This window comes from Lissotriton helveticus, chromosome 9, assembly GCF_964261635.1.
Source record: "Lissotriton helveticus chromosome 9, aLisHel1.1, whole genome shotgun sequence".
In the NCBI taxonomy this organism is placed as follows: domain Eukaryota; kingdom Metazoa; phylum Chordata; class Amphibia; order Caudata; family Salamandridae; genus Lissotriton; species Lissotriton helveticus.
Genome location: NC_136070.1, coordinates 39,240,894 through 39,268,393, shown reverse-complemented (window position 1 = coordinate 39,268,393; position 27,500 = coordinate 39,240,894). Strand labels below are relative to the sequence as shown.

Genomic DNA, 27,500 nt, shown 5'->3' with positions numbered 1-27,500 from the left:
TAAGAGTTCAGTACACACATAAGGTACAGATACAGTGTGGCAGCAGCAGTTCTACTTACACGATATAACAGCATCAGACTTAGATGAGGTATATTATGAAAACTGTATGGCAGCAGTAGTCCGATATACACATGGGGGCACATTTACTATTATTTCACGCAACACAGCAAAGGACCTTGTTGTGATGCATTTTGTGATTGGGAGAGAGTAGAAACTCTCCATATTTACATAGATTTGCAGACTTTCTGCCCTCTCCTTGCACTGGTGCACAGTGTGTTTCCTAGCACCAACGCAGGCGCTCTTGCACAATAGTGTGATAATAATTCCAGCGTCCTTGGGTGTAGGTTAGAGCATTACTGGTTTTTCCTATATCTTTCGTTATCCTAATTTTGCTAAAAGAAAAGGTTTATTTGGGTGGAAATCAATTCTTGTTAATAGCGCCAAATCCCAACCACAGTCTTACGTTTTAATATGCAACATTTCCTATGCACTGATTTATGCATGTATGATTCATTGTCTCTGTATTAAGTGTGTGTGATGTAAAGGGCTCTGGCACCCTACTCTGGTATGAGAAGTGCTGCAAAACAAAAGAAATGCATGTGAGAGAGAAAGAGGTTAGAGAGAGAGGTTAGAGAGAGAGCGAGAGGTTAGAGAGAGAGGTTAGAGAGAGAGAGGTTAGAGAGAGAGAGGTTAGAGAGCGGGAGGTTAGAGAGAGAGAGGTTAGAGAGAGAGAGGTTAGAGAAGCGAGAGGTTAGAAAGAGAGGTTAGAGAGAGAGAGGTTAAAGAGAGAGAGGTTAGAGAGAGAGAGGTTAGAGAGCGAGAGGTTAGAGAGAGAGGTTAGAGAGCGAGAGGTTAGAGAGAGAGGTTAGAGAGAGAGAGGTTAGAGAGCGAGAGGTTAGAGAGAGAGGTTAGAGAGAGAGAGGTTAGAGAGCGAGAGGTTAGAGAGAGAGGTTAGAGAGAGAGAGGTTAGAGAGCGAGAGGTTAGAGAGAGAGGTTAGAGAGCGTGAGGTTAGAGAGAGAGGTTAAAGAGAGAGAGGTTAGAGAGCGAGAGGTTAGAGAGAGAGGTTAGAGAGCGAGAGGTTAGAGAGAGAGAGGTTAGAGTGAGAGAGAGGTTAGAGAGAGAGAGGTTAGAGAGAGAGCGGTTAGAGAGCGAGAGGTTAGAGAGAGAGAGGTTAGAGAGCGGGAGGTTAGAGAGACAGAGGTTAGAGAGCGAGAGGTTAGAGAGAGGTTAGAGAGAGAGAGGTTAGAGTGAGAGAGAGGTTAGAGAGAGAGAGGTTAGAGAGAGAGCGGTTAGAGAGCGAGAGGTTAGAGAGAGAGAGGTTAGAGAGCGGGAGGTTAGAGAGACAGAGGTTAGAGAGCGAGAGGTTAGAGAGAGGTTAGAGAGAGAGAGGTTAGAGTGAGAGAGAGGTTAGAGAGAGAGAGGTTAGAGAGAGAGCGGTTAGAGAGAGAGAGGTTAGAGAGAGAGAGGTTGGAGAGAGGTGGAGGGCAGTGTTGGAGGGAGGTAGTGAGGGAATTTCTGGAGATGGAGGTCATGGGGCCCAACAAACATTGTGCATCGGGCACCACCAGCACTAAAGTCCGCCCTGACTCTTGTACATCTGTGCACTTGCTGCAAGGAGTACTACTGCTGTACATTTATTTACTTACACATGCCTTTATGTATATTTATTTGAGGTTTTATATAGCGCAGACCATGTCTGCTGATATCAGGGCACTATCCAACAGGCATATTAAAATAGAAGACAGAAATCACCCCAGGTTCTCCTGGATGCTGTTAGACGTCCATACTTTGAGGCAGACTGTGAGCATCATGTGCTTATCTTTCATGGTCATATAAGAGTCTCTGCCTGTCTATGTCCAAGGTATATTATGTAGTATATCAGGGACCCCCTGGTAAGGATAAAAATCCTGGGACAGGGAAATTGTTCAGTACAAAGGTATATACCCAGGCCTAAAATTATAAAAACAACCAAGGCTATTCCAAAAAAAAAAAAAAAAAAGATTATAAAAGTGAACACACAAAATGACAAAATTTACTGATATTTAAGAATTTAATTCTAGTGATAAAACAATCGATCAAATACATATTAACATAACATAACTAATATATTAAATACACATGATACATTAAAAAGTGTTATTTTCATTGATCAATTTCTTAAAAAAGACATTTGTTCTGATCGGTGTGCAGGTTTACAGATATGGTCTTCCCAGATATTATTGGGAGGGCTGTTTATCTCAACGCGTTTCGACACGTAGTAGTGTCTTCATCAGGAAAATATTTATACAGCCAATTATCTAAAGAGAACAAAACATATTTTTAGATTTTTGAAACATTTAAGACTGTGTGTTGAGAGACAAAACGATATATAATTACATAGCCTGGTTGAAAGATAAAAGTTATTTTATAATGCTGAAGTTTAGATTTTTTGCATCTTGATTCTTGACATTAGTTCAAGGAAAACAATCTCTATATACATATAACTCCTTGATATTCGATATTTCCATATATATGATTTTCAAATATATTTGATATAGTTGATCAATACATTCAATTGCATCTTATCAATATTTTATATAAAAGCAAATTTCTGTACGAAATGGAAAAAAGAGAGAAGGAAAACAAGAATAATAGAGTTTACGGAATCAAGATAGCTCTCATTTACGCGATAAGGGTTGTTCTAGTTTCTTTTATAAGTGAAATCTTTTCTCCTATTATAATTTGTATCATGCAGAGACACAACGGGCAGCTATACTTGACCAATGCTTGTTCCTAATAAATCAAAGGGCGGTTTGTGTATATATATGTATCAATGTGGTCATACTGTGAACACATCGAACACATATACCCAGTTATATTCTGTATTTACTTACGAAAAACCAGGTCGTTTCCAATCATCTAACTACCAGTTGAAAGCATCTTACCTATACTATCTTTTTCCGCTTTTTAACAGTTTCAGAACGATGAAAGCGAAGAGTGAGGCACCTTTCTTTCCCCTTGTATTCAGTCTTGGTATGTGAAACCTACAGAGAAAAACTGGTTCCTAGCTTTAAGTCAATCATTAACAAAGGATTAGTGAGAGAGTTTTGATTTGCATAAACTCGTTCTAAGATCTCGCTCTGTATTTTACATAGTCGCGTGTTACCTGAGTATGGCGGTTTCACTGCGTACATCCCACTCTTCGTTTCAGATAGTTAAAACATGCTAGGTTCTTTAAAAACAGATATTCTGAAACAAGAGGTGGAGATACAAGCTTAGATGAGTGGCCTCTCTTTTTTATGATTGGATTCAATATTTTTTGTACGAGCGTGGTATTTAATTTTAAAAAGCCACATCATGTTAAATTTTACGTTCTATCTGAAAAACATCTATTTATTGCGCATTTTGTTCAAACACGCTGGCAATAGAAATCCCATAATATAACGATTCCTTATTTGCCACTCCACAAAGTTCCTGAGACATAAAATATTACTATTGACGGAAGTTCATATGTGTGCGGCATAATTTTACCTTATTCGATTATTGTGTCAGCGCTTTAAATCCTTAGCGTCATAAGTATTTAGTCAACTGAATGCGCCAGCACGCGACGTCGCGTGTAGATTAAAATCGTCTCTTTGGCTAACAGCAAATCTAGGGAGACATAATCACTGTGGTTATCTTATTGTGGAGTAGTGTTATGTTTCTTTTCGTCATTCTGTAAATGAAGCAGATTTATACCTGTGTCACTACGTGGGATTAATGAATCCTGTCTGTGCAACTTCACGAGCAGATAAGGAAATGAAACAGTATTTTCTTGCTCTATAGCCTCCAAGTTCTTCTTTGCTTCTTGATTAATGAGCGTGTTCTCATTAGAATGGAGGTTACCAACTGCAAGACAGAAGAGTGCAGAAGAATGCAGTCAGGCTGTTGACTAATTTCCCTAGGTTCGGTATTGTTTAGCGTTTAGGGGGGAAATGGACATTAAAGTTCTTCCTATTTCCAAAGTCTTACCGGTAAGGTTGACGACAGACTACTATCTCACGACGCCTCGGCTGGTGCAGAAGAAATGAATGAAGGGTTTGTAATCTGCTTTCTCATTAGTATTTATACCGAACAGGTTCGGTGTCATCTCAGTATATACACGCCCACATTTAAAGCTAGAGTGCATCCGAGATCAGTATGTTTTGGTCATCTTTTTTTATAATGTTTTATACTGACTCCAATAGCAGAGCTTAACCGTTCATATCAGTCATTCTGTCCTTACGGAGGTTCTAAAAGGTTTGCCGACGATAGGCTATGTTAAACTTGATGTTCAATGAGCAAAAATATTCGTTATTCTATTTGATGTATACTGAAGTATATATATCCTCATCACTTCGTATGTTCTATCCATTTTTATATGATTGCATTCTCCCAGGGTAACTCATGGTTAAGGCCATGTTTGAATGTTCCAAGGGTAAAAATCCAATAAACCTCTTTCTTTTTTCTTATTCTGTCTCCACCTTTACTGTTGGGTATGTGGACTTTTTCTAGTATTCGCCATTTCAGTTCATCATGCGAATGTTTGTACTCTATGAAGTGGCTAACTAAAGGTGCTGTCAGTTTCCTGGTTCTTATTGCTGACCTGTGTTCTGTTAGTCTTGTCTTTATTGCTCGTGACGTCTCACCCACATAGCCAAGATGGCATGGACATGTGACTAAATATATCACATTTTGGGTGTTGCATGTCCATAGCTCTTTAGCCTGAATGTTGATTTTATTAAACATTAAATTTTCTCCAGTGATGATACTGTTGCATGACTTACATGAGCCGCAACGAGAGGTTCCTTTTGCTGTGCCATTATCAGTAATTGATCTCTGTATAAAAGGAGGATTATCGGTTCTTTGAATATGTCTCGAGTGTACAATTTGATCCTTAAGATTCTTATTCCGCTTGTGGGCATAAAGTGGTTTAGCTATTTTTTGGTGATTTTCGTTCAAATTCAATAGGTACCAGTTGGAATTTATTATTTGTCTGACTGTGGAGTCTAGGGTGGAATGTTTTGTTACACAGACTAACGTCGAGTTTGTTCTTTGTTTTTGTGAGTGTAAAAGTACATCTCGATCGTAAAATCTGGCCCTCTTAAAGGCCTCTCTAACTAAACGGCGAGGATAACCTCTCTGGATAAATTTTTCTTTCATACTTTCAGACTGATTGTCATAATCCTTGAGGTTAGTACAATTTCGTCTTACCCTTAGAAATTGGGAAAAGGGGATGCTATCTTTCTGGCATTTGGGGTGATAGCTCTTGAAATGTAATAATGTGTTCCTCGCTGTGGGTTTAGTGTATAGATCTACTTCCAAAAGTCCTCCGTTGTTTTTTATGTAGATATCAAGAAACTCTACTCTTGTTGTACTGGTATGGGCGGTGAATCGGAGATTATTATCTGCCAGATTCAACCAAAGGAGAAATTCTCCCAGAGTCTGTTCCCCATCGGTCCATACAAAAAAGATGTCATCTATGTATCGGCACCAATGGGAAACAGACTCAAAGAAAGGGGCCACTTCATTGAAGATGTATTGATCCTCGAATGCAGTCATATAGATGTTTGCTATTGAGGGGGCCATAGAAGCCCCCATACTGACTCCCTTAGTTTGTAAGAACAAATTTTCTCCAAATTCGAAGAAGTTTTCATGTAAAACGAGTGTTAAGCAATCCTTAATGAAAGCTTTAGAACAGGGTATTTGGTGTTTGTCAATAAACCACATTGTTGTTTCAATTGCTCCTGTTTGAGGGATGTTGCTATATAGCGACTCAATGTCTAGGGTCACTAAGATATCTCTTTGTTCATTAAAGGGCAGTGTTTCTACTTTTGTAATAATCGCAGCCGTATCTTTGATATATGATGGAGACAAAGAAATATAGGGACGAAGAATATTGTCCAAATACTTAGAGACTGCTTCAAGGGGTGTCCCTATTGTAGAGACGATCGGGCGATATGGAGGGTTATCCTGATTTTTATGGATCTTAGGTAACCCATAAATGCAAGAAGTTTTCTTGTCAGATTTATTTAGGAATTCAAATTCCTTTTTGTTTATGATCCCTTCCTCATGTGCTTTTACTGTTAGCCTGTTTATAGTTTTGATTATCCTTTCTGTAGGATTTAGTTTGATGCTTCTGTAGAAAGTGGGATCATTTAGCATTTTAAGCATGTTGGTCTCATAAGTGGTGCTATCTATTAGGACTATTCCACCCCCTTTATCGCTGCTTTTTACAGTCACTGCGTTATCATTCTTGAACTTGGTCAGCGAGTTATGTTCTTCCTTAGTTATGTTATATTTAGGTTTAGGAATAAATATGAGTGCCTGATCTAATTTTTTTATAACTGCCTTTTCAAAAATTGCTGTATCAGGGCCCACCTGGTCTAGAGACGGAGTGAATGTGGATGGCAAAGCCACTATATTTGATGCAGTGTCAACCAATTCAATGGGGTCACTATCTAAAAAGATTTTTTTAAATCTAATCTTTCTAAAAAAAGAATGGAGATCCTGATATAACTCAAATATATTCACATTAGCGTGAGGGACAAAAGATAACCCTTTAGTTAATAGGGAGACATCAGCAGGGGCTAGAGTACGTGAGGATAAATTGAATATTGGAATCTTTTTTTTTTTTTTTTTGGAATAGCCTTGGTTGTTTTTATAATTTTAGGCCTGGGTATATACCTTTGTATGTCCAAGGTATATGCAGTTCCTGGAGCTCGGGTCCTGATGCTGCATGGGTTTCCCCGGTGATTGACAGGTATTTCCTGACATGCCTTCTAACGTCCAAAGTGGACATTCTTCACTTTTGTCACCATAGAAACAGTGGTAGCAAAATCTGATTGGTCAGTTTACTCTTAGATGGGGCAACAAGGAGCCATAAGAGGTGGCACACGACGGGCTAGTAAAGAGCCTTTTAATTTCACTAGTCTTGTGAAAGTGTTACAAAGGGGGTGGGGCAGTTCCAGATTCGGGGTGCTGGTCCAGAGAAGGCTTGGGGGAGTGTTTCTGCCATCTCTAGGGCCATTCCGCTTTGCTTCAGTATAAGGATGATATAATGTTGATGCCTCGTGGAGTCCGTTACCAACCACCGGTAGTACTGATGGTGTCAGTACATGATGCACAGTGTGATTCTAACCACACCTTTATTTATCTGGGTTCCTCCGTCTTTAGATTCAAACTTGGATTTTTGAGAGTGTTTTCCAATGCATTTCATACAGGTGTGCAATCTGCATTGCTCACACAGCAACGAGGTGTAGTAAGTCGTCCGATGACATTCATGTATACGTGTTTAATGTGTGCTCACATGATTTGCACTGGGAGCCCTTCGGGTAGCCATGCGATATACATAAACTACAGAATAGAACAGAATATGTGGAGTAGGAAAACATGAATGTCATTTCCACACTCCCAACACTGCCTGGATTTAAGTTTCGTTTTTTGTTACATGAGTTCTGTGTTTACCCCCAAGAGCTGAATGCTAGAATAGATTTTGGTCTGACTTCCTAGCAACATCCAGAATTGTCGATTAAAGGAGATTTACAGCCGTTTGAAGGAAGATGAACTCCTCAGCAGCATAAGAATATCTTTTTTGCTTTGTTTCTTTTCTTTACTATAAGAGATGAGTTCCATTCATAAGCTCTCTTAACCACACACATACCCGGCATAACAACTGCAAGGCCCCTCTTCTCCGCACACACCAGCCAGAAGCAGTCCAGCATCAAGTGCAGACCATTCTGAACACTCATCAGCTTCTACTGGAAGGCATGCAGGACCCTGCAGTAGGCGACACCCACACTGTCACTGCCAGAATCTACCATCGCCTCTTCTCAAAGTCTCACTTACCATCATTAATCTCTCAATCTGCAACCACGTATTGGCAGCTCTTTAGAAGTGGCGAGCCCAAACTCTGGCACGCTGTTGACCCTTCTTTTTTTTTTTTAAGTTTGAGTTTATTGAAAATTAAAGAGAAACAATACAAAAACATAAACATAAATGAAGAAACAGAAAAAATTATAAGTGATTGGATTAAACAGTATAAAAAAAAATTATGGTATTACGAATTACCAAGGAAAATATATCAAATGCAATCAAGGAATATGTGTAAAGAAAAACATCGTAAGCATATCAGTAATTGAAAAAACTGACAAGATTAAGCAATATGATCAAGAACAATAATAAGAAGTATGCAATGAGTAATAACAAAAGAGAAAAAGGCAACGGGAAATCAAGGTGGTTTTCGTACTTCAACTGATCTAACATTGGAGGTAATGGCTAAGGGAGCAGAGGAGGACAGGTAAGTTACCAAAGGGAGCTAGAAGAGGTCTCTTTTAATTGCCAAAGAAATGGGGGTAACATAATTGGTATCAAGGCGATGATGAAAGCAAACCGCATTCCACTATGCACGGAATGTAACATTAGTAGCTTGTTTCCAATTAGTGGTGATAAGGTGAAAAGCAATGGACAGCAAAAGATCAATGAGCTTGTGATGGTGAAGAGACTGAGGGAGAGTAGGAGAAAGTGAACCCAGAAAAATGTGCGTAGGAGAGAAGGGAATTTGAAAATGAAATATTTTTTGGATTTGGAGCCAGACCAGCTTCCAAAATTGGAATATAGGGGGACAATCAAATAACATATGTTTCAAATCTGCAGATGGGCAAGGGCAAGACCAACAAGTAGAGGGAGTGTCTGAGGAGACAGTGGAGAGAATTAGGGTAAATAAAGTTCGATTGTAAATGGAATATAGAGTTTGAGTAGTGTTAGCAGCTCTAGAGGTTTTATGAATTTTAGACCAAATCTTATCCCAAAATGGAACCTGCCATTCTTGTAAAAAATCTTGTTCCCAAGCCAATTCAATCTTAGACTTAGGCCTATCTATTGAGAGGAAAAAAGATTTATAAAAGAAGGATGCTGAAGGAGAAGAGTCCAATGCAGAGGAAATAGACCGATGAATGAGAGGAATATCGCTAGAATTTGGTAAGGAGTGAAAGTATTGAGTAAGAACGGGGAGTAGTAAGATATATTGAATACGAGAACTAGATGGTAAGGAGAATTGAGATTGAAGATCCGAAAAGGAAAGAGGGCGGTCATGAAAGAGGAGTTGAGAGATCCATCTAATACCGCGGGTGTGCCAAGTTTTCCAGAAAAAGGAGCGGTTACGTATTTTGAGTTGTTTATTATACCAGATAGGTTGAACATGGGTTGAAGAGAGAGAAGGATAAGAAGATGATAGAAAAGGGAGAAGGAGTTGACGGGAGTGAGAAAGAATAGGATTGTGAAGAGAAGAGAGAGTAGACGTAAAAGATAGGATTTCGCGAAAAGCAAAGGGAGAAGTGAAAAAGGATTCAATTTGCAGCCAAAGAGGCGGATAGAAAGGGAGATCGGTGGAGAGCCAACGAGATGCTTGGTTCAACAAAAAAGCACGATGATAGGCCCTGAAATCCGGGAAGCGAACACCAGCATGAGATTTGTCCTTACGTAAAGAAGCAAGAGCAATACGAGAACGTTTGCCGTTCCATAAGAACTTTAACAAGAGGGAATCAATTTTTTTGAAATAATAATCAGGAATGTGAATGGGAATCATAGAGATGGTATAAAGTATAAGAGGCGATAACATCATTTTTATTGAGTTAAGGCGCCCCCACCAGGACAAGAAGAGAGGATTCCAGCGAGTAATGGCAGCATCCAATTTCTTAGATATACAATCAAAGTTTATTTTAAGAGTATCAGACAAAAGGGGGGCAAACCATACGCCTAAATATTTAATCTTGGAAGGTTGCCACAAAAAACCAGATTGATCAAAGAGATGCCTTTGACATAGAGAATTTAGGGGCAGAATTTCACACTTGTCAGCATTGACGATAACCAGATACAGCGGAAAAAGAGGAAACCTGATGAAGAAAAGCAGGAAGAGAAGAAAGAGGATCCGAACAGTAGAAAAGAATGTCATCAGCATAAACCGACAGTTTAACTTGTTGGGAACCATATTGAAAACCAGAAATAGAATTGTCCTGTCAAATTTTGGTAAGAAAAGGTACCAGGGCCAAGACAAACAACAGAGGAGATAATGGACAGCCTTGTCGAACACCTCTTCGGAGATCAAAATAATCTGAAATCGTACCATTAACAAAGATTGACGCTTGAGGGCCAGAATAAAGTAAGGAAATAAATATAAATTTGGGTGGAAATCCTGCTCATTTAAGAGCATGGAACATGAAATCCCAACTAATCCTGGCAAAAGCTTTCTCAGCGTCTAAAGTAATAGCAGCTAAAGGAAGATCTAAGGAGGAAGCCTTGCTGAGGATGTCGAAAAAGACACATGAGTTGTCTGAAGAAAGACGGCCTTTAATGAAACCGGACTGCTCAGGACCAATTAAATCGGGTAAGAAGGGATCCATCCTGAGAGCTAAAAGCTTGGCCAAGATTTTGTAATCGGTGTTGACCAAGGAAATGGGTCGATAATTCATACATAAAGAATGGTCTTTATCCTCTTTAGGGATCAAACAAATTAAAGCTTGTTGAAATGAGCCAGAAGACAAACCTGTGTCAAGAAAGATTGAAATAGGAGTAAAAGTTTTGGTAAAAGAAGAGAAGCAAAATGACTGTAGAATTCAATAGTGAAGCCATCAGGACCAGGGGCCTTTCCATGGCGTAACTTCGAAACACTGTGGGAAATTTCTGTAAGTGAGACATCTTGTTCCAAAGTTCCAAAGTCAACATGGGCAGAGGGAGGAGGAGGGATAGAACAAAAATAGGAAAGAAGGTCGTCTGAGGTAGGGATGGTTTCTGGGGTATAAAGGGTTTTGTAAAATTTGACAAATTCGTTTAGATTGTCTTTATCTTTAAACAAAGAGTCACCAGAAGAAGAACGGATAGATTCAATTTTGGTGCGTTCCTTCCTAACCTTTAGGTAGTTGGCAAGCAATTTCCCCATTTTGTTTTGACCACCGTAATAACTTGAATTACATTTTAATAAGAGATTAGAGGCGGCGTCAGTAGTAAATTTGTTGAATGAAATTTTAGCGTCAATGAGGTCTTTGAGAGAAGATTCCGAGTTAGAGGAATGATAAATGAGTTCAAATTGTTTCATTTTTGTGAGAAATTGAGCAGATTTGGCTTCCATTAATTTTTTCTTCTGTGAAACAAAGTTTATGATGAAACCTCTAGAAGCTACTTTGAAAGAGTCCCATACCATGACATAGGGGGTATCAGGAGTTTGGTTTAGGGAAAAGAATTCAGTGGCAAAAGAAGTAAATTGTGTGCAAAAAGAGGGGCCGAGAAGTAAGGAATTATTAAATCTCCATCTGCCCGAGTGAGGGCAAAAGGGAATGAGATCAATATCTACAATGACAGGAGCGTGGTCCGAAATTAAAATGGAGCCAATATCAGAGTGTATGGCATGTTGAGCTAGGGACTTACTGAGAAAGATATAATCAATGTGGGACTGTGAATGGTGGGTTGGGGAATAGAAACTGTATTCTCTAAGGTCCGGATTACATAGTCTCCAAATGTCAACCAAAGCATTATGGTGAACAGCGTTGGTGAATTGGGAGTGCATTTTAGACGGAGAAAATTTCACCTTCGAATTCCTGTCACAAATTCGATTAGAGTCACCACCCAAAATAATATAATCATCATTAAGAGTAACCAATTTGTCAGCGATGGAAGGCTAAAATGATTTATCTACACCAGTGGGAGCATAAACATTGAAAATAACAATAGGAATTGTATCTACAAGCAATTTAACAATCACCCAACGGCCATTGGCATCACACTCATGAGAAACTGTAGAAACATTTAACTTTTTATGAAACAAGATTACAACACCATTTTTTCTTGCCCGTAGCAGGAGAATGAAATACATGCCCCACCCAACAACGTTTGAGTTTTAAAGCTTCTGCATCTGAAAGATGAGATTCTTGAAGAAGGGCAACGTCAGTTTTAAGCCTGACAAGATGCGATAATACCCGTTGTCTTTTAATCGGATTATTTAAACCCTTAACATTCCAAGTAATAACCCGGAAGGTGATACAATGAAAAAGTATGAAACAGTAATATGCTTACTCAAAATTGAAAAGAGAAAATATAGAGAACAAAACAAGAATAAATGGAATGAGATCAGAAAATAGATCGAAAGAATAAAGAGGACGGGGGCGTGGCCAAGATGGCGGTGTGAGCGGACGTGTCTCACTGAGCTCCCGCCGCCGAACGCCGTTACATAGCCTCTAAAGCTTACCTCTGGGCACTGAGGGACCGTGCTGAGTCTCTGGTGCAGTGTCCGACTTGCAGCGGGCGTTGCTGAAGCGAGCTGAGACCTTGGGGTGCGAGATTTGGACCGGCGCGGGGTCTGTACGGGGCGGCCTGGGAAGCCCTGCGGCACACGGAGAAGCGGGAGTGAGGCCGAGGGAGGCGGAGCCTCCAGGCCGACGCGGGGACTGCCCTGCCGGGCTAGGTTCAGCCTGACCAGCGGGACTGAGGGTGCAGCTACCTGCGGCTCTCTGGAGGAGGCGTCTGCGGACCTGCCGGGTGAACGCACCGGCACACCGGAGATCCCCGATCGGCGGAGCGGGACAGGAGGGGACAGCGGAAACGATCAAGGCTGCGACTGCAGGGCCTGGGACGAGGCTGGAGGTGAGGAGGAGGGGGAGGCTGTGAGGAGCCCTAGCGGCCACGGACTGCGGCCCCGGTGGGCGGCGGGTGCTGACCGCTGCGCTCCTCCCCCCCCCTGCAACGAGCGGCCGCCTCTGCGGACCCCCCTGGAGCTGAGGGTGCTTCACTGGCGGGGCTCCGCCATTTTGAGACAGGGAGGTCGGGCATAGAGATCTGCACCAGCGGGGAGCACCCTTCGCGTCGCCGGACCTTAGCCTACTCACCTCCGCCAACAACACACATCTGCCCCCCCTGCACAGTGGAGGGCTCGGGTTGGAATCCCCTAACACTGCTGCTCTTGCTACTGACGGGGAGTAGGGGTCCCACCCCACGCTGCGCAGCAGAGCCAGGACAGCGGCAGGGTGTGGGGTCCTCAATGTGACGCTCTTATTTAAGTGGCCCCCGGTGTGAACAGTGGCGAGCGGGCCCAGGAGTGGCGCCTGCGGGGTGGTGCACTGAGGACTGGCATATTGTGATTCGACCCGACCCAGCAACTGATTCCCCACGCGGCCTACATCGCTTGGGGTAGCGCCCAACGCACTTTCTGGGAGGGACACACCGACGATCAGGTCCAGCAAGCGAGAGTACTTGGAACAGCGGAATTCGGCGACGGAGCAAGGTGGCCGTTTAGTGCTGGACGGTCTGGCCCTGGACTGCAGGCGCTAGGGCGAGCTTCTGGACTAGAGCGCACCGGGAGCTGCGGACTATCTGGGGCAGTATGGCGAATGGTAGGGTGAGGAAGGACAGGACCATTAAGGACTTACTTTCGCCCGTCTCCACGGGGGGGAAGAAAACGGACCCTCGCGGCGCTGACAACACTGCGGCGTCTGCCAAGTCAGCGGGCGGCACTCCGGGCCCCAGCTCCCGAAGCAATGACGAGCCGGTCACAAGATCGTTCTTGGAATCACTATTTGGAGGTCTACGGGAGGATCTCCAGCTTCTTAAGACTGAACTGAAGGGGGAGATTCGGGAGCTGAGACGAGACACGGACGCCATTGGGGAGCGAGTTGCGGATCTGGAGTCGAAGACTGACGCCCGGGATGTAGAGATGGAAGCGCTCCAGCAGGAAATTATCCGCATTCATGACCAGCAAGTTGATCTACAATCACACGTGGAAGACTTGGAGAACAGGTCCCGAAGGTATAACATTCGAATCAGAGGAGTGAAACCCACCCCGGACACAGCGGATCTCTTCAAGTTCACGCAGGGCCTTTTCAACCACGTCTTGGGACGCTCTGCTGACTCCATTATCGCTCTGGATAGAGCACACCGGGCAGGGCCGCCTAGAGCCTCGGGCGCCCTGCCGGCGGACATTCTGGTCTGCGTACAGGACTATCGCACAAAGGAGGAGATTCTCACCAAGGCGCGACAGATGGGCTCCGTCAACTATGGCGATCATTCGCCGACACTTTATCAGGACCTGGCAGCCATCACCCTGGAAAAGCGCAGGTCGTTCCGACCGGTTACTGCGGAACTGCGGCGCCTCGGAATCACATACAGCTGGGGTCACCCGTTCAGGATTGTCTTCAAAATGAACAATAAAGTACATCAGATTCGATCTCTTGCTGACGCCTGCCGGCTGTTAGACATTGAGGAACCTGAACCCCCGGGGGACACCCGAGCGGAGAACGACTCAGAGATAGGCGCCGCGGGGCAATGGCGTCAGCAGAAATGGCGGCGTAGACCGCGTCGCCCTCCCCAAGAGGAGATACAGGAAGGCCAGCGTGCTGCGATCGAGGCAGCGACAAAGGAACTAGCGGAATCGGCTGCTGAGTGACTGCTGCGCTGCCCTTAATTGGCTTTGGCGGTCGGCGGCGGGGAGCGGCTTGAAGAAACTGGACACGTACCCCTCTCTTCTACACGACCCTACTACTTTTGAGCGTTGTGCACATGGGGAAATTCTACTGGTTGATGGGGGGGGTTGGGCGGGATGGGATTCTGCATGACCAAATTGGGGTGGGTCTGCTGTGGGAGGTGGGGGGACTGTTGGGGTTTGTTCTTAAAGGGCAGTTGATTTTGGGTTTAACTACCGAGTGGTTGCTCTCTGAAAGTTGGTGTGGGGCCATGTGGGCTGCACTAGGCCAGTGTTCATTGTGTCTCCGGACGGTCAGTGCCCCTGGGGTCCGACTGTCACCGCTGCAAGACAGCCTGGTCGCGCATTCTATCCACAATGGCGGGAACTGAGAAATACACATTACGTACCGAAGAGGCGAGAGCCCCACTGCGCGCTTTGACATGGAACGTCAGGGGCCTTAATGACTATAGGAAGCTGAGAAAGGTCCTTAGCTACTTGCGCAGGCATAATATAGACCTCGCTCTCCTCCAGGAGACTCACTTGCCTCTTGCTAGCAGAATGTTACAACATAAGGGGTTGAGTGGGAATAGTATAGCTGCGGGCTTCACCACACACTCGAGAGGGACGCTGATATGGGTGAACCCTCGCTCCAAACTCACATTACAATCACTGGAGTCGGACCCGGTGGGGAGGTATGTAATTTGCAGGTGCAAGGGGCGAGGACACGACATGCTGCTTGTGAATCTCTATGGGCCAAATTACGATTCGCCTGAGTTCTACACTGAATTGGCCAGGAAATGCAAAATGTATGACTGTGAGAGTGTGCTCTGGGGTGGGGACTTTAACCTGGTTTTCAATCCAAACCTGGACAGGTCTGATGGACCGAGCAGGAGTCCGTCGGCGGCTGCCACGGCGCTCCGCACTGAGATGGTGCATCTAGATCTCTTGGATGTGTGGCGTAGTAGGCATCACTCCAAAGGGGGGTACACACACTATTCAGCATATCACGCATTGCACACTAGAATAGATTACTGGCTGGTCTCCCAGCGGCTATCCAATAACATTAGGGACTGTCTCATACTGCCACGCACCCTGTCTGATCACTCTCCCCTCCTCCTGCTCCTGGAATCCCCGGTGCGCGGAATCCCCCCCTTTACGTGGCGCTTCCCCCCGTACTCGTTACTGGACGAGGTGTTCCGTGGGGAGCTGGCGGAGGAAATCGAAAACTTTTTTGTGGCAAATACGGGCTCCGTGGACAGTTTTCAGACGCTGTGGGAAGCCTTTAAGGTCTTCATACGCGGGGTAGCCATGGCCAAACACTCCGGTGTATTGAAATCTATTAGGCAGCGGCTCGCACTTTTGGAAGGTCAGCTGAAGGATCTTGAAGAGAGACACCAGGCGGAGCCGGAAGGTGACGCTCTGGACCAGATAAAACAATTGTTGAAGGAGTATCACTCGGAGGCGGATCGGGAGGTACAACATATGGGTAAATATGCCACAGCCCGTGTGTATGGCGAGGGTGAACGCCCAGGCTCACTCCTGGCGAAAATGATCAAACATGAGCGCCGGCCCCTGCTGATTGGTGAGTTGGTGTCGAGCGCGGGAGAGACTCTCACTGATGAGGAACAGATAGTGGGGGAATTCAAGCAGTACTACTCCGCTTTGTATGAATCCAAATCGACGGGGTTGGACGGGGCGATTGACGATTACCTGAGTTATATTCAAATGCCGCATCTGTCTGACGCGCAGAGAGAATTCCTGATGATGCCTATCCAGAGGGAGGAAATAGTTGAGGCATTGGATAGTATGAAGGCGGGCAGCGCGCCGGGCGCGGACGGACTCACTGTCGGTTTTTACAAATCATTTAAAGACTTGCTGGTCCCCTACCTCTCAGCATTATTCGATGACATATGTGTAGAAGGGTCCATGCCCCCGACGATGCGCGAGGCACTCATTGTGACGATACTCAAGCCGGAGAAACCCCCCACGGACTGCGGATCGTATAGGCCCCTCTCGTTGATTAATGTGGACGCTAAGCTGTATGCAAAGGTGCTGGCTACGCGTCTTGCTCTCCTTGCCCCTGCACTGGTGGCCCCGGAACAGGCAGGTTTTATTCCATCTAGGAACCTCACATACAACATTCGTACAGTCCTGGGGACGATGCAGCACGTGAAGCCGGAGAACAAGGCATTGGCTATATTCCTGGACATGGAGAAAGCCTTCGATTCCGTAGAGTGGCCTTTCATGTCCAGGGTACTCAGGAAACTGGGACTAGGCGAGCCTTTTTTACAAATGATAGGCGCTCTGTACTACAAGCCGAGGGCCAGACTACGGATTGGTGATATAGTCACTGAGGCGTTTGGGATTGGCAGGGGTACGAGACAGGGCTGCCCGCTCTCCCCATTGTTATACGCTCTAGTGGCGGAGCCCCTAGCGTGTGCACTCCGGGAGTACCACAGTCATGAAGGTATTAACTTCCCCACGTACAGGATATGCATATCCACGTACGCCGACGACACACTTTTGTATATTAGGGACCCGGAGATTAACCTTGCGCCGGTGCTACGGGAGGTAGTGCAATTTGGAGCCCTATCTGGACTCAGGGTCAACTGGTCGAAGTCGGTGGCGTTCCCGCTGACCCCGGTGACAAAGGAGTTTGTCATGGACTACCCACTGCAGTGGTCGGACGACCCGGTCAGGTATTTAGGCATCAGACTACACCCGGACCCGGAGGTATTGGTCAGAGAAAATTATGGAGTGGCTTACATGAAACTAGTTGACGACGTGGACAGATGGTGCAGGCTGCCGCTGTCCCTGGCGGGTCGCATTGCGCTGATGAAAATGCTGGTGCTACCGCGGTTCCTGTTTCTCTTTTGCAACCTTCCGGTAGTGCTCTCAAAGGCGTTCTTTGCTACGCTGGTACAGACCCTCACGAAGCTGGCATGGGGTGGAAAGCAGCCGAGGGTTAAGTGGCAGATCCTGACTCTCCCATATGATCAGGGCGGACTAGGGGCCCCAGACGTGGAACATTACTACAGGGTCGCACAGGCAATGCACCTGCACACTTGGATTCATGGCGATGGTAACATCCCGCATGTGAAACTGGAGACGCTCTTCACGAGCCCCCTCCACCCAGCGTCTACGGTGTTCGAACCTGCCGCGCGACGGACTGGCACCCTGGACTCTATAGCAAGTACGAATCACGCATGGCACTCTCTGGTGAGACGCAGTGGCTGTGCGCTCCTGTATTCACCCTTGGTCCCGATTGAGTGGGCCTTGTGGCTCCCACCCCTGAGAGAACGAGGGGTTGCGCGCGCCCTCAATCAGCTTGGTATAATCAAGCTGGGGGACATGTTCAGAGACGGGAAGGTGGTCACCTGGGAGCAGGTGGATTCACCCCAGATCACTACGACACTGCTTCATCGTTTCAGCCTACATAGAGTCCGGGCAGCGCTGCAGGTGCAGCTGGGGCCGGCCATGGAGGAGCCGGCAGAATTGCCAGAACTAACGTATATCATCAAAACACAGTCGAGTGGCAAGATGATATCGCGTCTGTACAGAATTGGGCAGTGTCACAGGAAGCAGGAACCCTCGAAGGCCCGCCAGGCGTGGCAGCGTGACTTACAGGCAGATATCAGCGACGAAATGTGGCAATACTGCTGTCAGCATACGAAACGAGTGTCGCTGAATGCACGACATAGGCTCGTCCACTTTAAATTTCTACAAAGAGTGTATTACACCCCGGAACGCTTGCACAGGTATGGGCTCCGGCAGTCGCCGGAGTGTGAGCGTTGCGGGACGCCAGTGGCTGACTTCGTGCACTTGGCCTGGAATTGCCCTGGGATAAATGCCTTCTGGGAGGAAGTCTTCCTGGAGTTGGGGCGGATACTAGAGGTGGAGCTCCCGGTAGATCCGGCAATAGCTCTGCTGGGGCACACCAGACCTTTGCCCCCAGCTACGCGTCGTCTGGCGGGCATGGGGCTACTTCTGGCACGACGAACGATAGCGATGCATTGGATGCGCGGCCCCCTTCCGACCAAACAAGAATGGGAAAGGGCTCTGTTGTATAGTTGTACGCAAACCCAACTGTATTGCGAGTTGCTGCCGCCGATGAGTAGGCCGCGGAGCTTCTGGGACCAGTACCTGACGTACGTTTCATATAGGAACGCCACAAGGGACGATTTGGAGGAGATGGAGGAGCAGCAGGATCGGGGGGGAGACACCGGGGACTAGGCTAGCTCGGGTCTGTGGGTGGCTTCGTGAGGATGGAACGCACGGGGTACACAGATTTCTGAGTACTGTGACACATAGGACCATACATATGGGATCCATCGGGCCGGGAGCATCGAGTGACTGACTGATTGAGTGATGGTGCGAGGCGGAGGTGTGTGGACTAGGCTGGGGTGAGAGACACGTACACTTGGAAAGGTGGTAACACATGGGGAGTGGCACATAGGTAGTTGGGTGGGGGGGGAGGGACGTTCTGGACAAGTTGGGTTAGGGAAGTTTGACACTGACCAAGTTGCTGGGAGCATGCACTGAAAGAATTTACCAAGGCAGCATAATAGACAATGTACGCTGTACCACTACAGTACTGGAGAGTGTTGATATGGGACACTAGCTTCACTGCACTAACCTGCCGACCTGATCTGCACCCCGGGTGCCTGGAATGGGCGACGCCGGCACCAATATTAGCATAATTTTTGGAACATTGGTATAGAACATGATATAGATGTGTTGCTGGATTGCTGCCGGCCCCAGGGTTGTAGGCGAAAGCTGTGTGCATGTATGGAAAGTGAATAAAGTTTAAAAAAAAAAAAAAAAAAAAAAAAGAATAAAGAGGACAAGGAAGAGAGGAGTAAAGGAAAGACGAAGTTGAAGTTGAGAATAGAGAGATAAGGAAGGGAAAATCATTAATGTAGGAAGAAAAGAGGAGAAAAAGATAAAGAACAAGAAGACAGTACTGGTCCAAAACAGACGACTGTAGAGCATACTTATGAGAACAAACGAATGATGGAGGGATGACGGCATCAGGGGACGACGACGGCAACAGCAAGAACGGACACCAATCCTCGCCTTGGAAACTTCAAATGTTCACAAAGACAGTATGACACAACCGGGATAGAAAAAGGGGAGAGGACGTCTGGAAGAGAAAAAGAGGAAGAAAACGTTATATAAAGAGGAAAAAATATGGGGTCAGGACAATACTATTCAAAGAATAATGAGGAAGCATAAGAAATAAACAAACTCAGAACAGAGACAACAAGAGTGAACGGAATTAGCAAGATCACATTGTAATGGAAAGCAATCAATCAAACAATCCTGGAGGTGTCCATAATGTCTGCTCCATGGTGACGAAGGAATTCTTGTAACACTGCAGGATCATCAAATGTGGTAGTCTTGTCTTTGTAAGTGACCTTGAAAAGACATGGGTGGAGAAGACCATATCGGGCACCAAGGGCTCTCAGTTGAGGACGCATGTCCAGAAATTTCTTCCGACGGTCAGCGGTTGCTTTCGCTACATCTTGTGACAGGAAAAGACGATGTCCTTCCCACAAAATGTGCTTCTTGACCTTTGCAGCTGAAAGAACCTGAAGGAGATCTGTATATTGAAGAAACAGCATTGTAACACCTCGGGGCTTGGCGGAAGTCTTGGGACCAAGGCGATGGGCCCTTTGAATATTGATGGAAGAAGGGAGCAGGGGAGTCCAACATTTTTGGAAGGAAAGATTGGAAAAAAGCATTGGGATTGGAGCCCTCTGAAAGTTCGGGAAGACCGTACAAGTGGAGATTATTTCTGCGATTCCTGTTTTCCAAATCCTCCGCCTGTCTTTTGACTTGAAGTATGTCAGCCTCCAAGGATGGAATGCGAGAACAGGAAGTTTGAAGAGACTCTGTTGACTGCTCTATGATTAGAACTCGAGAGTCCAGGGAAGACCACTTGTCCTGCATAGTTTGGAGGGTCTTGGTAGAGAGATCCATAAATGGTTTAAGGGCTCGTATCTCCTCCAAAATAAGGTCCATGGATGAGGAGGAGGAGGTACTACTTGGTGGTGGAGGATCTTTCTTTAGGCGTTTGGTTGATGCTCAGTTAGTGGGAAGTTTACTTCCATTATGTGATTTAGGAATTGTCCCAGAAGCCATTTCAGGTTTTGACGCAGAAATATCTTCCATATCTTGTAAGGTGGAATGAGATTCTGAGCAAGTAGGTAATTTTGTAGCCGTTGAGAGTTTCAAAGTACGAAGTCTCCCCATGAGAAAACAAAGAAGTACAAATTAACCAGTGTGAAAACCACCAAAAGTCATTCCATGGGTGAGCAGATGTTCAAAAAGTGAAAAAGAAACAAGTGAGCAGCATGGGGAAAAAAGAAAATAGACAAAATGGCGGCAGTTCAGTTGAGAGAAGACATTAGGAGAAGGAGTTAGTGGAAAAACCATGTGGTAATATATGGTGCAAAAACAGAGCTTAAGGTGAGAGGATGATGCAGGAAAAGACATTTGCGCAGTGAACCATCAATTGCACCTCAAAAAACTGAATATCTACAGAGAAGGAAATCCAAAATGGCGTCCGGGACCGGAATGTCTGAATCGAGGCAAAAATAAGGGAGAAAAAGCCGCCAAGCTGAAAAAACTAGAGGGTGCTAAGCTCACCTCATCTCTAGGGTTACAGGAAGTTAATCTCCTGGATGACCACTCTGGGGAAATGCCATGTGTCTCAGTAGATGCGGAGGTCGGCTCTAGGGCACAAAATGGCGGCCGGGACCGGGAGGTCCGATTCACGGCAAAAATCAGGGAGAAAAAGATGCTAAATTGACAAAAGTAGAGGGCACATAGCTCACCTCAACTCTGAGCCTGCAGGAATGCAATCTCCTGGATAACCACCACGTGGAATGCCAAGTGTCCGAGGAATTGCGGAGGTCGGCTCTGGGGCACAAAATGGCGGCCGGGACTGGGAGGTCCGATTCGCGGCAGAATTAAAAGCATAAAAGCCGCTTTAAGGGAGAATATATGAGGGCGTTGGGCTCACCTCATCTCCAAAGACTTGGTATGGCGGTTTCCTGACTCGAAACGCCGGCTGTGTCATTCAAAGGTTGGGAATGGCGAAGGTGAGTCACGGAGCCTCACCGCAACGACGCCATCTCAGACGCCGCGTAGCCACGCCCCCCTGTTGACCCTTGACTGAGATCTGGAATCCGCGAAGATCCTCTAAAAAGAAGTGTTCGGAGGGTCAGTTGACTGATAAATTGACTTGGCGATAGCGAACGAAGAATAAAGCTTATGGAGGATCCTGTGTAACCCTCTGGACTGGTAGCAACTCCCCCTTGCAGCTAGCCACCTTTGTGAGTGCTTTGAAGGGTTCACTATACCTACCTTATCACTTTACAAAACATATAACTAAATACAATAAAAATATTTCTTCATGCATACTAAATAAGCCTCAATACACTGTCTCTATGCTCCCAATTCAGTTGCATATTGTGCATATTTTATAGCCAAAGGCTATACTAGTTGTTAAAGGTCTTGAACCTGAGTTAAAGGCCTGAAGCACAGCCAAGGGCCTATAACGAGGGATATGCCCTTTAACAACTAATACAGCCCGATGTAGAAGGGATATAAGGCTAATAGAAAATTCCACCCACAAAGGATAGAAGGTTGTGAATGAAAAAAAGGAAAAACATAAAAACAAGCATTGGAATGTTGGATCAGAAGGCTTACACCAGCCATTATAAGTCTGAAGCCACTTCATTGTCTTCAATGGGCCTCTCAACATTTCTTTAGTTTAATATAGCCTAATAGACCTTCTGCCTCGGGCTATACCGGTTGTTAAAGGCCATGTGGTTCGAGACTATTACAAGGGAGAGAGCATTTAACAACTTGTAAAGCCCAAGTAGAAAGACTACAAGGATATTAGAATATTCCTCCCACTGTGGGTGGAATGTTCTAAATTAAAAAGGGAAAAACATGAAGACAAACATTGGAATGTATGAGCAGAAGGCATATACCAGCCATCATAAGCCCAGAGCCACTCCATTGCCTTCAATGAAGCTCACAACATTCCAATGTTCTAATATAGCCTTTCTGCTTCGGGCTATACTGGTTGTTAAAGAGCCATGCAGCTCAGGCCTATAACGAGGGGGAGGGCCTGTAACAACTGGTATAGCCTGTGGCAGAAGGGCTATAAGGCTATTGGAACATTCCACCCACTAAGGTTAGAATGTTTTGCATTAAAAAGACACAAAGATGAAGACAAGCATTGGAATGTTGGAGCACCGGGATTATACCAGCCATGATAGTCCCGGAGCTGCTCCATTGTCTTCAATGGAGCTCTCAACGTTCCAATATTCTAACATAGAACAAACACTGTACACCCTGAGGGGACAAAAACTAGTGACACCCCCCCCCCCCACCATGCTCCCCCTAATTTGAAATGTGACTCTGTAATCCAAAGTGAGCTGTCCGCTTTCAGGCGCCCCCGGGGCACTTCCAAGGTACTATCTATGGCCTCTACACATCAGACTGGCAGATGGAGCCACAGGGCAGGACCAGTTCTGATGTAACCACAGGAACCTTTAGAATGTATGTCTCGCCATGACACGGACTTAACGCTTCTGTTGTAGCCAGGACCCTGCGCAGCTTCGACGCCAGCGCGACTGTTCTTAAAATTCTATAGGTAGGTAGAAGCCATGTTTTATCTAGGGAGTGTAGCGGCATTGACTATTCAAAATCCCCTACACCGGACGGCTCTCAAATCCCGCTAAAGTGAACCGAAATCTGACATTTCCTTCCTGCAAGCAATATTTGCAAATTACGGTATCCTCTTTCCACCCATGGAGGTTGATGTGTGTCATTTTTCTAAAACTCTACATTCTGGGCAAATGGCCCCCCTTGAGCTGGAAATAGTCGTGTATTAAAGCTGGTGTTCAGATTCCGTGTATGCCAGAGGGTCAGCTTGGCACCCCGCTCGCTGGCATTTCAGCAAATCCAATCCACAGGTAAGAGCTACTGTGTTGCATCCGAAATGTTAACCTCCAGAGTCACATTTAGCAAACCTAAGATTACTGTGGCAGCGGTGTAACAAACACCGCCTTTTAGTTTTTATACTGAACGCCAGATGTTCGAAAACGAATACTGTGCTGAACAGAAAATGCCCCTTACTGAATCACACTTTAAAAAGCACCCCTCCCTCATACGGTTCTGTTCTCATGTATATTATAATTATTTCAAAAAGATTGATTGCAATTATATAACTGATGAATGAAAGGCAAAACATTCCAAAGTACCAGCATATTAATTTCCATTTGCGAAGCGCTTATTTTTAATTAAATAGATTTTTTTTTATCTGAGTGGTCGTCTGTCAAACCCAATAACCCTGGAACATGTACCTCAGTGTAAGACCAGGCACTGGAGTCTGCCAACACTTTGAAGAGGTGCAGCACAGAGACTGGAATTACACTGCACTTAGTGAGCAGGCATTTAGACCTTTTTGTTTTTTTTAGTGCTTTATATAGCACGAACTAGACCCGAGACATCTGGTATCAGAGCGCTTTACACGAGCACCAGTTTCATTACAGAAAGGGGTAGGTGATATGAGGACGCATGTACCAGTGTAAAGACGGTTGCAGGTACGAGGAGACATCACAACCGCTTGGTTTTAGGTGAATCTCAAGTGAAGTTGAGAATTGGAACCCCCAACAGCCCTGAAGAAGTTGCGTGATGATCCAGCAACGAAACATGTTGGCAGTACAGAGTTGATTATGGTTTGACGAAAACCATTTTAAATTGGGGAAGCTTACAGCATTCAATAAAGTTGTGTCAGGCTAGTAAACTTCACCGGTTTTTAAACTGTGAGAATTACATTTTCAGATTCTCACAGGGGTCCAATGGGCACTTATAAGAACACTAGGCACTGATAGTTCACTTCTATTTTAGTTCTTACTATCTTTCTTTACTATATTGGGTTGAGATTCTTCGAAAAAGGAGAATATACACTTTTCTTTTTCTACACAGAGAGAGAGTAACCTATGATGATAAGTGGGTATGCTGGCGAGTACCAGCCAGCAACCCCCTTGGTGTTACTACCGTGAGGTGCTCTCTCTCTTCTCTCACACTTTTTTCGGTTATTCTTAGGTTGGATTTAGCTGATGATGGTTTTTATGACAAAATATTTCGATACACCATGACATTTTGAGTAGTGATAGGGAACACACTCTAGGGAATTGAAAAGTATTGGGAACCCTTTTAAGTGTCGTATTTCAAGGACTGGGTGTAATGTAGGCTAGGCCAATTGCTGTTGATAATACATTGAGTGGGGGGCGGCCTGGCCTTTCTTCTTCCCCCTGTGGCTCCTATTGTTTTGTTGAATCGTTACAGAAAGACACATTCATTTTAGTTAGGCACAGGGAGATTAGGTGATTTGCCCAGAATCACGGGATGTTGCGCGTCGTTGTGGAGACTCGAGCCCGGTTCCCCAGCTTCGAAGTCGACAGCTCTAGCTGTAAGGATACATCTTCTCCCCATTTTCGAAGAGGTAGTCACCTGTGTGCCTGTATAATGCATGGTACATGTGGCTGGGCTGCTCCACATAACAATGACATACAAGCTACTTCTCAATATGTGGATAACTTTCAAGATGTTGACATGGAATATTACCCAAGTGAGAATGGTGTCTGAACTCGCAAACTCCCCACATCCACTTACAGCAGCGTAATTTAATAACCCAACCCCTTCATATGCTATTTATATACTCAACATGTTTAACTGCATTATTCTTTGTGCATTGTATTAACACGATTGTAGCAAGTGGCTATGTATTCACTTTGCCAAGAGCCACCCATATTTTTAGTCAAATTATGACAAATATATTCATTGTGAAAGAAAATGGGTGCCTTTCTCAAAATGCATTTGATACAGACATCTATGCTATCTGCGCTTATTTACAACCTGTTCTGAAGCTAAAGTTGGCCCCACTCGTGAATAGGCCTGAGACTGCATGTTTCCTGTTCCATAAAATGTCTTGCTAGAGTCTTGTTTTTCTCACCACTGCAGGTGTCTTATCAATGTGCATATTAAGTTAGAATAGTCTTATTGTTCAGTGTGTTAGACTAGGTGGGATATGACTTTTAATTAAAATTTGGCATTGGGCACAGAGACTGAGAAGGTGGGAGACACCATCCTGTACCAGACAGACCCGGATGATGTTACATCCGGTGCCGTGCAGGTGATTATGCCTTTGTGGGAAGCTGGGAAAGCTAGGGAGTCTATCAGCTCCCTGCAAACACTATCTTTTGATTGGTTCACGGTGGAAATTATAAGGAGAAGCTTTCTAGAACTTTCTTTCATGCTTTCATTGTGTGCTCCCTAGAACAGCATATCAGACCTTGACCAGAGTGTTAAGCTTCATGGTTGAATACTCGGATTGTTTTGTTTGAACCTTAAGTCTGGTCCATGCGAACTTTCTTTCATGCTTTCATTGTGTGCTTCCTAGAACAGCAGATCAGGCTTTTGCTTAGAGAAGACCTCTTCTTGACTCTGTGCTGGTTTTCCCCGACCAGAGTGTTAAGCTTCATGGTTGAATACTCAGATTGTTTTGTTTGAACCTTAAGTCTGGTCCATGCGATGCTGACACCTTCCTCATAGAATTCCCCTTACTATTTTCAAAATGTTATTAAGTTTAGGGAAGTTCCTTTATGAGAAGTGCCTGAGTGATATTGTGTTTGCTTTTTGTAATACAATTTAGCATTTTCTTCCTCATAATATATATATAAATATGGCGAGTGCATGATCATTTAAATATATTAATAATGATAGGGAATTTATAAAGTGCCTGGTTACTCCAGCTTGCATGTTGTCGCACTAGGAATTCAATTCTCCAGTATGGAACCCAAAAAGCATTGTCTACCAATCCTAGAATTGATCTGAAAAGCCATGTTTTGAGTTTCTTCCCAAAAATGAATCCTGAGCATTCCTGTCTCAGGTCCAGGGCCGGGTGTTCCACATGTTGGATGGTGGAAAACTAAAGGAGCATCCTCCCATACGTGTTCTTTTTGCGATGAAATTACAGTGAGCGCTGCTCCAGCAGACCTAAGGCTTTTGCAGGATCAATAAGGCTCCATTAGAGGAAGAATATAACACAATATTTTACCTTACAGGATTTTTTGGCAGAAACACGTGGCTTTAAAGGACACTCTCTTGCTCATCGGGAGCCAGTGTAATTTAGCGAGGGCTGGTCCCATGAGGAGCGCGTCGGGAGGTTCAGCAGCAATCGTGCTGCTGCGTTTTTAACCATCTGAATCTTTCTCAGCCTACCTTGTGTGGCTCTGCAATGTAACACATTACAATAGTCCAGTCTGGACAGAGCCATCGCCTGGACTACTCTTTTCCTGGAGGCTTAAGGAAGATCTTATTCAATGTTTGAAGAATACCAAAACATTTCCCTGTGAGGCTGGCAATCTAGCTGTTGAAAGATAGATTAGCATCATACCAGATGCCTAGGTTCTGCACTTTCATCTTAGCTGTTATTGGTCCAAGTGCATATGGCCACCAAGCAATGGACCATATAGATGTTTTTTTGCCTAGGATGAGAACCTCAGTTTTCCAGCAATGAGCTTGAGGCACCTACGGTCAAACCACTCTGCTAGTTTAGTCAAGACGGGGTCCGAGCTGCAGAGGTTTGCTCATCCTGAGATAGCGTGATAATGAGCTGCGAGTCATCAGTGTACAACATGATGCTGATGCCTTGATGTTTGATGACATCTGCTAAGGGGCTCATATAAAGACAACATAGGGCACAATGCAGACACCTGTGGCATCCCTTGCTACAGTGAAAAAATCTCAGAAGAGACAGGTTGCTGATTTACTTGAAATGTGCGGTTCTGTAGGAAGGAGGCCGGTCATGCCCCCAACACTGCATTTCCAGAGCCGTTCCAGGAGAAGGCCATGGAATACGGTGTTGAATGCTTCACTTAAGTCCAGCATTATTAGCGCAGCTGTTTTACCCTCATCAACAAAGAGTCTAAGGGACTTGGAGGCTAGCAGTAGCGCGGATTCCATGCTGTA

The 27,500-nt window shown here is 45.0% G+C and overlaps 1 protein-coding gene across 4 annotated transcripts in view; it reads right to left on the bottom strand.

Annotated features, from left to right (window-relative positions):
- Nucleotides 1-2,043: 2,043 nt before the first annotated feature.
- LOC144782607 (uncharacterized) overlaps nucleotides 2,044-27,500 on the bottom strand; it is a 913,515-nt gene continuing 888,058 nt past the window's right edge. For all 4 annotated transcript variants that reach the window (XM_078661973.1, XM_078661972.1, XM_078661971.1 and 1 more), the window contains one exon: nucleotides 2,044-2,298. In XM_078661973.1, the coding sequence (XP_078518099.1) occupies nucleotides 2,295-2,298 (4 nt within the window). In that variant the 3' untranslated portion in view covers nucleotides 2,044-2,294. The remainder of the gene's footprint in view (nucleotides 2,299-27,500) is intronic.